The 11,865-nt window shown below is 45.4% G+C and overlaps 1 protein-coding gene across 5 annotated transcripts in view; it reads right to left on the bottom strand.

Moving 5' to 3' along the window:
• Positions 1-498: 498 nt before the first annotated feature.
• LOC109885551 (WAS/WASL-interacting protein family member 1-like) overlaps positions 499-11,865 on the bottom strand; it is a 45,636-nt gene continuing 34,269 nt past the window's right edge. For all 5 annotated transcript variants that reach the window (XM_031813473.1, XM_031813470.1, XM_031813469.1 and 2 more), the window contains 7 exons: positions 9,193-9,291; positions 8,599-8,728; positions 8,264-8,413; positions 4,916-5,698; positions 4,443-4,652; positions 4,130-4,243; positions 499-3,905 (listed from right to left, as the gene is read on the bottom strand). In XM_031813473.1, the coding sequence (XP_031669333.1) occupies positions 3,853-3,905; positions 4,130-4,243; positions 4,443-4,652; positions 4,916-5,698; positions 8,264-8,413; positions 8,599-8,728; positions 9,193-9,246 (1,494 nt within the window). In that variant the 5' untranslated portion in view covers positions 9,247-9,291 and the 3' untranslated portion in view covers positions 499-3,852. The remainder of the gene's footprint in view (positions 3,906-4,129; positions 4,244-4,442; positions 4,653-4,915; positions 5,699-8,263; positions 8,414-8,598; positions 8,729-9,192; positions 9,292-11,865) is intronic.

Below are 11,865 nucleotides of genomic sequence, written 5' to 3'. Positions count from 1 at the left end.
TTGGCACGTCACGACATTGATGTTGGCCCAATTGAAGTTGACATGTAAAATGGTTAAGGTTAGAGTAAAGGTTATTATGTCCCAAGGATCTCGGATAGCACTAACAATTCTAATTTGTGGCCTTTCGTGCCATTGTTCATCAACGCCCTAAATTATGAGTGACAAACCAGGCATCCAATTGTCGCCAAAGTGTGTTGTTTCGAGGAGCTATACTCGGCTTTGATTGGGTGTGAACGCGACCGCACTCTGACGTTGGTAAGGGTCTCTCAAGAGGTCTGTATAATGCGAGTTAAGACCTGTCAATAAATCAATACATTTAGGTCAATAAATCAACGAATTAGTTAAGACTAGACACCTTTAAAATAGATACAAACCTAGAATACTCCACTCGTTGCATATCCCCCTAAAAAAAATGGATTCGATTCTAAAATAGTGTAGTTTGAGAGTGTTAGTGAAGCAACTAACGTCCTTTTATATTGTACGAGAACACAAGAAGTCTCAACTTCATTTACTTTATTTAGAAAATCCATTTGGAAATAGTTTGCTTTGTTTTACATTGAAAAGCATCAGGAAGAAAATACACTCAAAAAGGCAGAAACAAAAGCAGTTGAATGCATCAAAAAGAATAATCATATCTAAGTTCCCTTGAAGCCAAAGTGCATAAAGCACTCTGCAGTACCATTGTAAATGTCATAGGGAACTAATCTCCCGTGGGCAGTTTCTGCGTGTAGCTGACCCAACTACGCTATATTTGACTTCTGGGTTAACAGAGATAACTAGGGAACTAGAAACAGAATACATTCTGAAAGAAAAATGTCCCCATGAGGACCGTCATTCATTATGTCTGTCACCTGAGGAGGAACTAACACACAACTTTAATGGTCCTCTTTTTAAAACGTTCCATTTCTGCTGGATGTATCTGTCTGTTTGGTCCTAGGTAGTCTCCAATGCAAGTTGTTTCTATCTGTTTGGTCCTAGGTAGTCTCCAATGCAAGTTGTTTCTATCTGTTTGGTCCTAGGTAGTCTCCAATGCAAGTTGTTTCTGTCTGTTTGGTCCTAGGTAGTCTCCAATGCAAGTTGTATCTATCTGTTTGGTCCTAGGTAGTCTCCAATGCAAGTTGTTTCTGTCTGTTTGGTCCTAGGTAGTCTCCAATGCAAGTTGTTTCTGTCTGTTTGGTCCTAGGTAGTCTCCAATGCAAGTTGTTTCTGTCTGTTTGGTCCTAGGTAGTCTCCAATGCAAGTTGTTTCTGTCTGTTTGGTCCTAGGTAGTCTCCAATGCAAGTTGTTTCTGACTGTTTGGTCCTAGGTAGTCTCCAATGCAAGTTGTTTCTGTCTGTTTGGTCCTAGGTAGTCTCCAATGCAAGTTGTATCTATCTGTTTGGTCCTAGGTAGTCTCCAATGCAAGTTGTTTCTGACTGTTTGGTCCTAGGTAGTCTCCAATGCAAGTTGTTTCTGTCTGTTTGGTCCTAGGTAGTCTCCAATGCAAGTTGTATCTATCTGTTTGGTCCTAGGTAGTCTCCAATGCAAGTTGTTTCTATCTGTTTGGTCCTAGGTAGTCTCCAATGCAAGTTGTTTCTATCTGTTTGGTCCTAGGTAGTCTCCAATGCAAGTTGTTTCTATCTGTTTGGTCCTAGGTAGTCTCCAATGCAAGTTGTTTCTATCTGTTTGGTCCTAGGTAGTCTCCAATGCAAGTTGTTTCTATCTGTTTGGTCCTAGGTAGTCTCCAATGCAAGTTGTTTCTATCTGTTTGGTCCTAGGTAGTCTCCAATGCAAGTTGTTTCTATCTGTTTGGTCCTAGGTAGTCTCCAATGCAAGTTGTTTCTGACTGTTTGGTCCTAGGTAGTCTCCAATGCAAGTTGTTTCTATCTGTTTGGTCCTAGGTAGTCTCCAATGCAAGTTGTTTCTATCTGTTTGGTCCTAGGTAGTCTCCAATGCAAGTTGTTTCTATCTGTTTGGTCCTAGGTAGTCTCCAATGCAAGTTGTTTCTATCTGTTTGGTCCTAGGTAGTCTCCAATGCAAGTTGTTTCTATCTGTTTGGTCCTAGGTAGTCTCCAATGCAAGTTGTTTCTGACTGTTTGGTCCTAGGTAGTCTCCAATGCAAGTTGTTTCTATCTGTTTGGTCCTAGGTAGTCTCCAATGCAAGTTGTTTCTGTCTGTTTGGTCCTAGGTAGTCTCCAATGCAAATTGTTTCTGACTGTTTGGTCCTAGGTAGTCTCCAATGCAAGTTGTTTCTGTCTGTTTGGTCCTAGGTAGTCTCCAATGCAAGTTGTTTCTATCTGTTTGGTCCTAGGTAGTCTCCAATGCAAGTTGTTTCTATCTGTTTGGTCCTAGGTAGTCTCCAATGCAAGTTGTTTCTATCTGTTTGGTCCTAGGTAGTCTCCAATGCAAGTTGTATCTATCTGTTTGGTCCTAGGTAGTCTCCAATGCAAGTTGTTTCTGTCTGTTTGGTCCTAGGTAGTCTCCAATGCAAGTTGTATCTGTCTGTTTGGTCCTAGGTAGTCTCCAATGCAAGTTGTTTCTGTCTGTTTGGTCCTAGGTAGTCTCCAATGCAAGTTGTTTCTGTCTGTTTGGTCCTAAGTAGTCTCCAATGCAAGTTGTATCTGAGACACTGCCTCTGTGGGAAGAGACTACGTCCTAGTGCAGCCGACTGTCTTTGGTCAAACACACGTGCTCCTGCCATTCCCCCTCATTCTCTATTCAGAAATGCATATTATCGTCTTTACAGAACAGAGAAAACAATGAGGCCAAACATGGCACTTCTCTCTCACATCAGCATACAGCATATTTTGATCCATATTCACATCCTCCTTGCATACATTAAACACTTGCAAATTCTATGAGCAAAGCTCATTCATATCATAACTTCAGCATCATGTCTAACATTTTAATACATGTTAATGATTTACTTTCATAGGTCAAATATTAGATTGTCTCTCTGCAAGTGTTTCTGAGACAAGCTTGATGTTAATGTCAAGTAGCGGAGACGTCCCAGAGCTGTAGTACGGAAGCAGAAGATAACACTGTAACTGTATACAACAAAAATAGTCAAATAGATAACTTTAGAAAATAAAAACAAATTGTCCTTCCCAACAACTCAAATCATACTAAATTAAACTAACAACTGTCATGAGTGACGTTCTTTTTTTCTTTTCAAGGCATAAAGAAAACATTCAATTTTCACCTAAAAGTTCAATCAACGCATACTGTAACACACAAGCGTCCATTTTGTCTCTACCGTGTAAAACATGCCGTGAACTGCACAGGAACTGTATGGAGAAGTACCCTTTGATGGTTAGAATATTGTAACTGATATGCTATAGTTCGGTTGCTCTTTGGCGAAGACAGGCATCCGACACGACTGTTTCTCTTAACTCTCATAAAGATCCTTCATAATAATCCGGAATTGGAAGAAAAAAAAGGCACAGTGAAAAATGATAATAAAAGTATACAGTTTCAACACTACATAGTGGAGCAAAACCAAATGCATAGCCTAGAAAACAAGCCTCTGTTGTGACTTTGGTTGGTTTGGAGTGCTGTTCGTTAAATGAGAATATTCTGTCAACTCCAGGCAGAAACACATGGTTGCGTGAGTCCCACTGTAAATATGGTCCTTCCATGGAGGTGCTATAAGCCTCAGACAGAGGCAGTGGGAGTGACATACTTACATCCATGTCCTCTGAGGGAGAGGAGGGGAGGGGAGGGGAGGGGAGGGAGGGAGAGGAGGGAGAGGAGGGAGAGGAGGGAGAGGAGGGAGAGGAGGGAGAGAGGGAAGGAGAGGAGAGGAGAGGAGAGGAGGGGAGGGGAGGGGAGGGGAGGGGAGGGAGGGAGGGAGACATCCCAAAAACGAGCTCTTCACCTGGGGATAGGGGGTAGTGGGGGGGCACCCCTGGACTTTTTATCTGAACCTGGACAGGAACGAAGAGGAAAATAAGGTGGACATGTCAAGCAGGCTGTCAAGGACAGGAAGATACTCTGAAGGCTGGAAACATTCAGGAGGAAACAGATTTGGGACAAATCAATACATATAGAAAGCACTTTAGCGTTGCTATTTTTAAAGCACAGCGCAAGAATTTCAAAGTATTTGATGTGCATTTGACCCAGGTCTGGGAGGAAAGCCCTCGGTTCCTACCTCTGCCGTCAGTCTTGGACAACTTGCTGGGGTATGTCTTCTGACAGGACACGTAAGGCTCTGGGACAGGGAGGTCTGAGACAGGGTGGAACTGGAACCGGGCCTCCCACTCATCTGACAGAGAGAGAAACACAACTCTCAGCTAGGTCAATTAAAGACCTATATGGGTTCAAACCCGGGTCTTCTCTGCACCACAAAACTGTTAGCCCACTGAGCTGAAGCCAAGTCATTAGCAATGGGAGCTAAGGGCACATCAGGGAATAAGGTCTCAAGCAGGATTAATCATCATATGAATTCCTTCTGTTACACTCACCAATGTGTTGGTGATGGGAGTTCTGGAAGCCGTTGCCCATGGGAGGAGGTGGGGGAGGAGGGCCTCCTATTCCCGGTCGGTCTGGTGGGAGCGGTGGCCGTTGTCCCCCACGGGGCGGCTCTGCTCCCGGGCGGTTAGGAGGTGAAGGGACTGGGGATGACCTTATACTGCCTCCACGTGGACCTGAGGAGGGAGGGGGAGGGAGTGGGCCTGGGGGGAGAAGAGGTTACACCACAGAGTTCAATGCAACACTAGTTCTATATAATAGGATCATGTATATCATCGCTATAAGTCACATCATAGCTACAAACTACATTCCATCCAGTCTCAAAACACATACACGGTGTCCTGATGTCTGACCAAGCTGACCACAGAAAGGTTAACTATGTTTCTAGTTGCTAAGCTAACCCAAAAAGAGACAGTGGTCATCATTATATGACCTGAAGGCAGGCTGAAGGAAGCAGCATCCTTACCCGTCCGTCCTGGGGGGTTTTTACCCAGAGGGGGCGGCCTCTCACTGGGAGGGGGTGGCAGTGGTCCTGACCGGCCAGGTGGCAGCGCCGGCGAGTTGAGTGAAATGTTCCTCTGTGGTAGTCTGGGGGTGTGTTCGTCTCCTCCCGCAGGCGTTGGGGGCAGCAGTGGAGGGCCCGGTCTGCCAGGAGGGAGAGGGGGAGCTCCACCACCGCCGATGGAGGGCCGAGAGGAAGACGAGCTGGGGGGCTTGGAGTTGAAAGATGGTGGCGGTGGTCCATCTCTGGATATGGAGGACCGGTGGCCCCCCAGGGGTGGGGGTGGGGGCCAGGGGTCCTCTGAGGGTCTGCCAGGGTGGGGGGCTGGGGGTAGAGGGGGACGTCCACCACTGGGAACCGGAGGGGCCCCAAAGGAGGGTTTTGGCCCAGACGGGGCCCCTATAGGGCCAGGGGGAGGGGGCAAGCCTTGGTGTCTGCCTGCGAGGTTGGGAGGTGGAGGTGCCGGGGCTGAGCTGGGGATCCGGGCTCCTCCTGGAACAGGCGGGGTCCCTCGGCTCTGGAAGTTCTGGTTGGGCCGTGGGGTGTTGGGGATAGGGGGAGGGGGTCCGCCAGGGGTCTCTGGTCGCGGGGGGCCTGCCCGTCCCCTGGGGACGTCGGGGGCGCTGCTCCGGGGAAAGGCTGGGGCCCCTGAGAACCGTGGAGGGCCAGCGGAGGGGCCCCCACCACCAAACGGTCTGGGGCCTGAGGAACGGCCGCCTGGAGGTACCATGGGGGGCCTAGGGCCTCCTGTAGAAGCATGAGGGTTTCAAACATCACACACTTTGTCTAACATCATTTTGTCTTACATGGGGCTATGGTTAAAAACAACCAACCAACTAGTGCCCTCTATGCATTACAGAAATATATGTAGCCCTTGTCACCTAGTAGCTGGTGTGACTGTGAGACCAGGGGAGAATTGGGGTATAAGTTAGCGAGCCGCAACTCTCGATTAGCGAGCCAGTGTTTCTGCCATGGACGACGCATGTGGGCTGTGCTTGTGGCCAAGTTGTCAAACGTTTGGTCAGCAACTTTTGTTTATTTTTCTGTAAATGGTTTACAAGTAAATGACAGCTATGATTTGTATTGCAGTAACGTCTTCAACACTGTTGGGGGGGAAGCGGCTTGGAAACCGGTTGTAAACTGGGAACAGGGTACAGGGAACAGGGAACAGGGTACAGGGTACAGGGAACAGGGAACAGGGAACAGGGTACAGGGAACAGGGAACAGGGAACAGGGAACAGGGAACAGGGAACAGGGAACAGGGTATAGCACAGGAACTATGAAACGCTTTTAACAATGTAATATGAATGGTGTCTTTTTACTAATGTTGTGTATTTAATAAAGTATTTGAAGTTGTAATATTGATATTTTATAAAGGAGCCAGGGTTATAATTATTGTTTATATTTTTCAAAGAATTTTGTGTCCCTTATTAGGTAGTTTTTTTGGTTTGTCTCGTCCGCAAATGAGCTGGTATTCGGGCAAATGATTTGGGATTGCCCCTAGCAAGCGGACTAGTTTAATATTCTTTGTTATGGGTTTGTTTATATGTTGCGTCGCCCTTTCTGCAGAGTCCTCCGGGGCAGGCTGGTTTTAGAAGGGAACTCTTTGGTTAGAGAGCAAAGGCAAGTCGTATGAATTTACATGCGTGTTTTCACATACTAATATCACCAGTGTGTTATCATCTTACAAAGAGTGTTTAGTCATCAGTGTGTTATCATCTTACAAAGAGTGTTTAGTCACCAGTGTCATCTTACAAAGAGTGTTTAGTCACCAGTGTTATCTTACATAGAGTGTTTAGTCACCAGTGTTATCTTACAAAGAGTGTTTAGTCACCAGTGTTATCTTACAAAGAGTGTTTAGACACCAGTGTTATCTTACAAAGAGTGTTTAGACACCAGTGTTATCTTACAAAGAGTGTTTAGTCACCAGTGTTATCTTACAAAGAGTGTTTAGTCATCAGTATGTTATCATCTTACAAAGAGTGTTTGGTCACCAGTGTTATCTTACAAAGAGTGTTTAGTCATCAGTGTGTTATCATCTTACAAAGAGTGTTTAGTCACCAGTGTCATCTTACAAAGAGTGTTTAGTCACCAGTGTTATCTTACATAGAGTGTTTAGTCACCAGTGTTATCTTACAAAGAGTGTTTAGTCACCAGTGTTATCTTACAAAGAGTGTTTAGACACCAGTGTTATCTTACAAAGAGTGTTTAGTCACCAGTGTTATCTTACAAAGAGTGTTTAGTCACCAGTGTTATCTTACAAAGAGTGTTTAGTCACCAGTGTTATCTTACAAAGAGTGTTTAGTCATCAGTATGTTATCATCTTACAAAGAGTGTTTGGTCACCAGTGTTATCTTACAAAGAGTGTTTAGACACCAGTGTTATCTTACAAAGAGTGTTTAGTCACCAGTGTTATCTTACAAAGAGTGTTTAGTCACCAGTGTTATCTTACAAAGAGTGTGAATATACTTAATGTAAAGTGTTTACATGCAAGTCTTGGCATTACTTCTTGCCCTGCTGCTATCTATCCATAATGTATGTCTTCTATACCAGGGGTTCCCAAACTCCTTCACTCGTCCAGCACTGGGGAACTTCACTCCCCAAGGTCTGCAACACTAAGATGACGAGAGCAACTGATGATGCACTACCTAATTTTGTAATTGTGCCTTGTGCATTCCACAATTACAACTTTCAAGAGTACGTTTAAAGTTGGACTGAGTTACTTTTTGGGGGGCGGGGGGGGGGGGGGGGGCCCTGCCGACCCCCTCTGAGCCAGTGTGTCTCTGAAGTCATGCATTGTATTATTGTTTTGTTATGTAATAAACCTTGGCACTTTGGTCAACTCTGACAGACCTGTGATTGACTTGTCTTGAGGACCTCCCCTCGTGTAGAACAAGGTGGCGCAGTACAGTTTACATATAGCAACACATTACACTTGTTGAAGATAGTTATCATGGCTTAGCTCAAACACAGCTTACTAACCACATTAATACAACCTCTAGAGGCTGCTGCAGTACATTGTAGCATCTAGAGCCTGCTGCAGTACATTGTAGCATCTAGAGGCTGCTGCAGTACATTGTAGCCTCTAGAGCCTGCTGCAGTGCATTGTAGCCTCTAGAGGCTGCTGCAGTACATTGTAGCCTCTAGAGGCTGCTGCAGTACATTGTAGCCTCTAGAGGCTGCTGCAGTACATTGTAGCCTCTAGAGGCTGCTGCAGTACATTGTAGCCTCTAGAGGCTGCTGCAGTACATTGTAACCTCTAGAGGCTGCTGCAGTACATTGTAACCTCTTATTATAAACATGGATCATTACCGTTACTGTTCCCTCCTGAGGACCGAAGCTTGGGCATGCCTCCTGCAAAGAGACCTAGTACTGGTCCTCCTCCTCCGCCACCTCCTCCGCCACCTCCTCCACCTCCTCCTCCACCTCCTCCTCCACCTCCTCCTCCTCCACCTTTGGGTTCTGTGAAGAAAGGTATTCAAACTCTTTTCCTCCGGCACAAGACCATAGCCTTTGAAATCTAATTATCTGCAGAAGGCCTTTGTAGGTTTCAAGTAGCTTCCATATTTCCTAATGGTTAGACTGAGGAGGAGTACATTCTGAGTAAAGCCTTGAGAATACACAGCATCAGAGAACCCTTTACTCACTGTCAATGACGGGTTGACTCCTGTCATTGGTCACGGCCTTCTTCAGGCGAGCACCTTTTCCGATATCAGACAGTAAGGCGTTTCTTCCTTGTGCTTCATTCTTGCTGAGTGATGGCTTCTGTGTATTTGCCTGCGAATGTTGACAACATAAAACACAAACAAAGAAGCCAGTTAAGTAATATAGGAAATGATATAGTGTTACCTAGGACGACAACTTGCACAATCACATTGCCATGCTGGAAACGCTTCCTGTCACTACCACAAGGTGGCGTTATTGAACAAGGTCAAAACTGCACTGACCTAAGAAATTTCCCTTCAATCACTCATGACAGTGGGGGATGAGAGGTAATCTGACAGTGGGGGATGAGAGGTAATCTGACAGTGGGGGATGAGAGGTAATCTGACAGTGGGGGATGAGAGGTAATCTGACAGTGGGGGATGAGAGGTAATCTGACAGTGGGGGATGAGAGGTAATCTGACAGAAGGTGATGCTGTCTTCATCTAAGATTACATCTAAATTGAATGAATTTTGCATCGTCATGTTAACTCATATCAGTAGTTTCAATATAAGTAGGAGGTCTTTGGCGTGCTTACCACAGCGAAGGTTGGGGGTGGGGGAGGGGCAGGGGGTGGCGGGGGAGGAGGCATCTTATCTCTCTCTCTCTCTTCAGTTATTCTTCTACAGCTTCACCCCTGATGGAGAGAATACACACGATCCATCAAATACTTCCTAAATATCCACAAAACCAGTAGGCTTACAGATGCTATACACACAACCAGTAGGCTTACAGATGCTATACACACAACCAGTAGGCTTACAGATGCTATACACACAACCAGTAGGCTTACAGATGCTATACACACAACCAGTAGGCTTACAGATGCTATACACACAACCAGTAGGCTTACAGATGCTATACACACAACCAGTAGGCTTACAGATGCTATACACACAACCAGTAGGCTTACAGATGCTATACACACAACCAGTAGGCTTACAGATGCTATACACACAACCAGTAGGCTTACAGATGCTATACACATAACCAGTAGGCTTACAGATGCTATCCACACAACCAGTAGGCTTACAGATGCTATCCACACAACCAGTAGGCTTACAGATGCTATACACACAACCAGTAGGCTTACAGATGCTATACACACAACCAGTAGGCTTACAGATGCTATACACACAACCAGTAGGCTTACAGATGCTATACACACAACCAGTAGGCTTACAGATGCTATCCACACAACCAGTAGGCTTACAGATGCTATACACACAACCAGTAGGCTTACAGATGCTATCCACACAACCAGTAGGCTTACAGATGCTATCCACACAACCAGTAGGCTTACAGATGCTATCCACACAACCAGTAGGCTTACAGATGCTATCCACACAACCAGTAGGCTTACAGATGCTATCCACACAACCAGTAGGCTTACAGATGCTATCCACACAACCAGTAGGCTTACAGATGCTATCCACACAACCAGTAGGCTTACAGATGCTATCCACACAACCAGTAGGCTTACAGATGCTATCCACACAACCAGTAGGCTTACAGATGCTATCCACACAACCAGTAGACTTACAGATGCTATCCACACAACCAGTAGGCTTACAGATGCTATCCACACAACCAGTAGGCTTACAGATGCTATCCACACAACCAGTAGGCTTACAGATGCTATCCACACAACCAGTAGGCTTACAGATGCTATCCACACAACCAGTAGGCTTACAGATGCTATCCACACAACCAGTAGGCTTACAGATGCTATACACACAACCAGTAGGCTTACAGATGCTATACACACAACCAGTAGGCTTACAGATGCTATACACACAACCAGTAGGCTTACAGATGCTATACACACAACCAGTAGGCTTACAGATGCTATACACACACAACCAGTAGGCTTACAGATGCTATACACACACAACCAGTAGGCTTACAGATGCTATACACACAACCAGTAGGCTTACAGATGCTATACACACAACCAGTAGGCTTACAGATGCTATACACACAACCAGTAGGCTTACAGAGGCTATACACACAACCAGTAGGCTTACAGATGCTATACACACAACCAGTAGGCTTACAGATGCTATACACACAACCAGTAGGCTTACAGATGCTATACACACAACCAGTAGGCTTACAGATGCTATACACACAACCAGTAGGCTTACAGATGCTATACACACAACCAGTAGGCTTACAGATGCTATACACACAACCAGTAGGCTTACAGATGCTATCCACACAACCAGTAGGCTTACAGATGCTATACACACAACCAGTAGGCTTACAGATGCTATACACACAACCAGTAGGCTTACAGATGCTATACACACAACCAGTAGGCTTACAGATGCTATACACATAACCAGTAGGCTTACAGATGCTATACACATAACCAGTAGGCGTACAGATGCTATACACACAACCAGTAGGCTTACAGATGCTATACACACAACCAGTAGGCTTACAGATGCTATACACATAACCAGTAGGCTTACAGATGCTATCCACACAACCAGTAGGCTTACAGATGCTATACACACAACCAGTAGGCTTACAGATGCTATACACATAACCAGTAGGCTTACAGATGCTATACACACAACCAGTAGGCTTACAGATGCTATCCACACAACCAGTAGGCTTACAGATGCTATACACACAACCAGTAGGCTTACAGATGCTATACACATAACCAGTAGGCTTACAGATGCTATCCACACAACCAGTAGGCTTACAGATGCTATCCACACAACCAGTAGGCTTACAGATGCTATACACATAACCAGTAGGCTTACAGATGCTATACACACAACCAGTAGGCTTACAGATGCTATACACATAACCAGGCTGGACCACAACAAACCTTCAGAGACATGGGAAAACCAGTAGGCTTACAGATGCTATACACATAACCAGGCTGGACCACAACAAACCTTCAGAGACATGGGAAAACCAGTAGGCTTACAGATGCTACACACATAACCAGGCTGGACCACGACAAACCTTCAGAGACATGGGAAAACCAGTAGGCTTACAGATGCTATACACATAACCAGGCTGGACCACAACAAACCTTCAGAGACATGGGAAAACCAGTAGGCTTACAGATGCTATACACATAACCAGGCTGGACCACAACAAACCTTCAGAGACATGGGAAAACCAACACACACACACACACCTCTCCAACTGGGCACAGACGTCAGTTCAACATCTAGTTTTAATTTAC

The sequence above is a fragment of the Oncorhynchus kisutch genome, unplaced genomic scaffold, assembly GCF_002021735.2.
Source record: "Oncorhynchus kisutch isolate 150728-3 unplaced genomic scaffold, Okis_V2 Okis05a-Okis16b_hom, whole genome shotgun sequence".
In the NCBI taxonomy this organism is placed as follows: Eukaryota; Metazoa; Chordata; class Actinopteri; order Salmoniformes; family Salmonidae; genus Oncorhynchus; species Oncorhynchus kisutch.
The sequence above is the reverse complement of the archived record's forward strand: the minus strand, read 5'-3'. Positions and strand labels throughout refer to the sequence as shown.